The sequence below is a fragment of the Macrobrachium nipponense genome, chromosome 22 (genome assembly GCF_015104395.2).
Source record: "Macrobrachium nipponense isolate FS-2020 chromosome 22, ASM1510439v2, whole genome shotgun sequence".
In the NCBI taxonomy this organism is placed as follows: Eukaryota; Metazoa; Arthropoda; class Malacostraca; order Decapoda; family Palaemonidae; genus Macrobrachium; species Macrobrachium nipponense.
This window is the reverse complement of record NC_087213.1, coordinates 60,911,470-60,916,469: the sequence shown is the minus strand read 5'-3', so window position 1 is coordinate 60,916,469 and position 5,000 is coordinate 60,911,470. Positions and strand designations below refer to the sequence as shown.

At 34.1% G+C, this 5,000-nt stretch overlaps 1 protein-coding gene across 1 annotated transcript in view; it reads left to right on the top strand.

The window, feature by feature from the left end:
- The first annotated feature begins 2,968 nt into the window (after positions 1-2,968).
- The window catches only part of LOC135198709 (roundabout homolog 1-like), a 44,994-nt gene continuing 42,962 nt past the window's right edge, over positions 2,969-5,000 (top strand). Inside the window, exon 1 of the mRNA XM_064226560.1 lies at positions 2,969-3,511. Within this exon, the coding sequence (XP_064082630.1) occupies positions 3,439-3,511 (73 nt within the window). The 5' untranslated portion in view covers positions 2,969-3,438. The remainder of the gene's footprint in view (positions 3,512-5,000) is intronic.

Here is a 5,000-nt window from a genome sequence, read left to right as displayed (position 1 = left end):
AGAAAAAAAAAAGAAAAAATTAGATTCTTAGATAACCACCATACATTGAAAATATAGTAAGTGTAACTTATTTTCTTTCATTTGGATCTAAGGCTTTGTAGTGACAAGTGTATCCAAAACTTTTGAAGAATTCGAGAAGTTAAGATCAAAATTAACCAGTAGACTCTATAAATAATTATTCTTGTTTATACGTTTATGCATATTAGATACCATTATAAATATTTTATATGTATATACATACATATATATATATGTATGTGTATATATGCATACATTCATAAGTACACACACACACACACATATATATAATATATATATATATATATATAATATATATATAGAATATATAAGATATATATATATATATATATGCATAGATACACATACACACGCATACATACATATATACACACACACATATAATATATATAATATATATATATATATATATATATATATATATATATATATATATATATATATTGAACCATGGTAAGATTCCTAAAGTATCTGCTTTTCATAGTACTTTTTATACTTTAATCTCATCCTTTGTGTGTTTTTTATGTGAAGTTAATTAGCAAGTTTACATTTGTTGTGAAGACGAAAGGTCAAAGAATTATCAGATACGTTTACTTATTTGCTTATCGGGGTTAAATTCGCCAAAGAGACAGTCTTCCTGGATAATTGTTCCCTGTGGAAATCATTTAGCTTCCAGGAGAAACCTGCTCTTGCTATCTGTCACCTGTCTCTTATTTTATGGAAAGGGCGTTTAAATTATTAGTTATATATATATATATATATATTATATATATATATATATATATATATATATATATATATATATATTTAAAATAATATGTTTAGATATATTGTATATAGGGATGTATTATTATTATAATAATTGAATATATATATATATATATATATATATATATATATATATATATATATATATATATATATATATATATATAGTTGTGTGTGTGTTTATTCACCAGCAACCCTATACTGTACGAGTATAGCAAAGAATGACGTGGACTACAAATATGTTAACAGTAAAAACCCCCACGTCCATTCTTTAATTGTTGAATCAAGGATGAGCCCTGTGTGCATAAAACTTTCGTAGCATCAGCCTCTTCATCGGCAGTACACTGGCCATCTAACAGCACAGTGCGCCACTCACCTCCATTGTGAATGCCATCTCACGATTCATAAATACAGAGGTCCTTTCTTTTCAGCGTCGCGTCCACCTGTGTCTAGCCAATACTTTAATATATAGAATCAACACGCTTTTCCCAAAGCTATCCTCTTTCATTTTGCATATGATCATGGAATAAAAAAATCAATAAATTCAGGTCTATCTTTTCATATATGCTCAGCTTTTAAAACAAGTTTTTATAAAACTTTCCAGTTTTTTATTTTTTGTTTTATCCACATACACAAGCACTATATATATATATATATATATATATATATATATATATATATATATATATATATATATATATATATATATATTAATGTATGTGTGAGTGCGTGTGTGTGTGTGCGTGCTTGTCAGTCAGAATAATATTTGATTAAAGTTAATCTGCGAAACAATTTTAAATCCTTAAGATAATATTTTTTTTTCTTATTTTGTTTTGGCTTCACAGGAGGATTCCTGATGATTCTTTATGGGTGTAGCTGGAGAATCCTCATGTTGCCATGCTCCAGCTACTTCACTGAACAAGGTAAGTGGCGCCACAGACAATCACTCTCTCAGAAATTCGCTACGCTACTCCAGGGGTAAGTGTTACCCTCTTGACTTAGAAATCATTGTATTCTAAAATTATTCTTGTTGAAATTTAATATTGTTTGAAGGTAAGTGGTATTCGTTCTCCCCACTTTTATTTTATTATATATGTTGTTTCTTCTTGAAGAATGAGCCTGTATCATGCCTTTATGTAGGAAGGACGATGATGCAAATTTTTTATATTATTATTGAGTGTTATTCACATTTCTAATGCGCCCAATATATCGAGTCTTGAAAGTCTTTTTGATATAATCATTGTGAATTTTTTTATTATTATATTTCCATTTATGATAATAGCAGTCATCATGACATCCCTATTGTTGCTGCTATTGTTACTGTTTTATATATATATATATATATATAATATATATCTATATATATATATATATATATATATATATATATATATACATTAACAGCTCTCGATAAGGGCCAGTGGAGGCCGAAACTGTTGAGCTAAAACGAATTTCAGCTTTTCTTTTCCCTTGTAGACTACCTCTTTTATATATATAATATATATATATATATATATATATTATATATATATATATATATATATATATGTATATAATGAAGTTTTTTTAAATTTTCTTAAGCTTGACTGTCTTAATTAACTATTTTCCCGAAAAAAAAAAAAATTTTTTCGATCATGCGACGAATCATGCGTAAACTGATGCAAAGGACGTCCATTTGTTCGACAGCCCATTAGTATCAACTCTTCAGCCAAAATAACCGACCTCTTCCCTCCACCCCCATTAAACCCCACGAAAGACCGCCCGTCCCTCCCTCCCTCCTTCTCACCCCTCAACCCCTGAAAGCAACATCATGCAAAACGCTCCACCCACCAACGCCCCTTGTTAAAGTCAACCGAATCCCTCCCCCACCCCTCCCCCCACCCCCAATTCCGCCCGCACCACCCACGCTCCCTTGTCCCCGCCCACCTACCGGAACTTTTTAAAAGTCTACCGTTACCATCGCAGGTTCCTTTTTTCCCCCGACTGGTAATCATGGCGCCCTCAACCAAGTACGACAACAAATGGGATCCCTCAACCTCTCATACCTCCTCCACCAGTACCACCAACCACCTCCACTTCCTCCTCCGCCGCCGCCGCCGCCTCCTCCTCCCCCGCTGCCGCCTCCTCCTCCTCCTCCTCCTCCGCCAGCGCCAGCGACAGTTTCAGTTCGTTCAGTCAGAGGGTAGACATTGGCCCGTGAGGATGCGAGAGACGACCTCCTCCTGTTTCCCCGGAGATCACTACTGTTGAGAGTGAAGGAAGGAAGCCGCCGCGCGCCCAATCACCACCACCAGCCTCCTCCTGGGGCCATATCTTTTTGGCACCGTAGGGCGTCACCAATTGGATATCATTGTATCATTTTTGTTTAATTACTATTCATCGTGTGAGTTATGTGAAGCCTACTAAAGTAACCCTTGATGGATCACAGTGTCGTATGAATTACTATCCCACCGAGAGTTTGAAAGTCCACGATGTTTGGGAATTTACTGAAACCTGTCCGTGTGTTCCTTGTGCCTCTCCTTCTTCTCCTTCTTCTGCTGCTGACCAGTACACTGGCGCCCCTGAGTAGCCGGACGTGTGCTTGAATCTACGGGAAATCGTTCATTTAACGCCATAACAGCAGCAGCAGGAATGGCCATGGGGCTGGCTTTCATGATTGCTGCCGCTCTCTGCTTCGTCGTCGTCGTCACGGCTTCTAGCGAAGGTGAGATTCACAGGTTTTTGTAGTTTTGACGTATATATAATATAATATATAATATAATATATATATATATATATATATATATATATATATATATATATATATATATATATTATGATCAGCGTAAGTAAATATTTGGTATCGTGTATGTTTTAACCATGTCATCTTTAATCAACAAATTCATATCTTCGTTGTTCCCTAGCTGCAACACCTCCCCCCCCCCCTTTCATTCGTTTTACTGTACTTCCATTCATATTCTCTTTAATCCATCTTACTGCCTTGAGGAGGTTTGCTTCCTGTTACACCTTACACTGTCAATTTCCGTTTCAGCGCTGAATGGCCTTAGTTGCCCCAGTGCTTGGCATGTATGCCAAATATCTATGAATCAATCAGTCTGTCTTCTTTGTTCATTTAACTAATAAGAATTTCAATCATGCAGTGTTTACTTTTTTTTTTTTGGCAAATTTACTGGCAATTACTTGTATTGAATATCATTCAGAATTCTGTATAATCCCAGCTTTGTTTTTATAAGGGTTTGCTTACAGTATAGCAAAAGTTTGTTGTGTGATGTCATTTTCATATTCTCCACTTTATACATTAAAATATTTACCAAACTCATAGTAAAATCCATTAAAAGTAATTTGTTTTCATCTATATGAATCAGTAACAGCTCACTTAGGCAGCTTTGACCTTAATGAAAACACCAAAGCTCCTCACATCGTATGACATAATTAATTACGCGCCGTTATTCTAATTACGTCATATTAACTTGGGTGGTTGTTCGTTTTGGTTTTGCCTTCGTATTAATACTTGTCTAGTGGAATATTTTTTGTGATTGTGATGTTAGTTATTAATTTTTTTTTATAACATATTCTTATTGTTTAAAATACTAGTGTGAATATATGAGGTACCTCCCTCTTGGATTTTGTAGGTACTGTTTGTGTTCAAGGCTTATGAAATTTGGTCCTTGTAATGGCGGATAGATCTTGGCTCTAGACATTGTGACAATTATAATCTCCAATACCGGAATCATGATGCGCAAATTCAAAACATTCGAGTACATTGCCCGGAAATTAGAGTTGCCAACCTAATTGACAGTTTATACATACGCTCCTTGATAGTAACTCAAGTCTTAAAATCAAGATGAAACTTTTAAACGTCAGTTCCTTTGATTAACAGATGCTCAAATTTAAGGGAATGCAAAATTATGAGAGAAACAGACCATTATGCATAGGGACAACTTTACTGCTGTGTATTTTCCTTCAAATTTTTATTTTTATTTATAGATAGTTTCTGTTTTTTGTTATTTATAGATACGTTCAGAAACGTTAGATCACAATATAGTTAGTCACTATTATTTGTTTATTTTACAGATACGTTCAGAAACGTTAGATCACAATATGGTTATAAGTGCATCTAGCCACCATCCTCGCTGTTTCCTTTTATGTTTTCGGACATGTACATTACCATTAAGCCTGGGTAATCAAAGCGA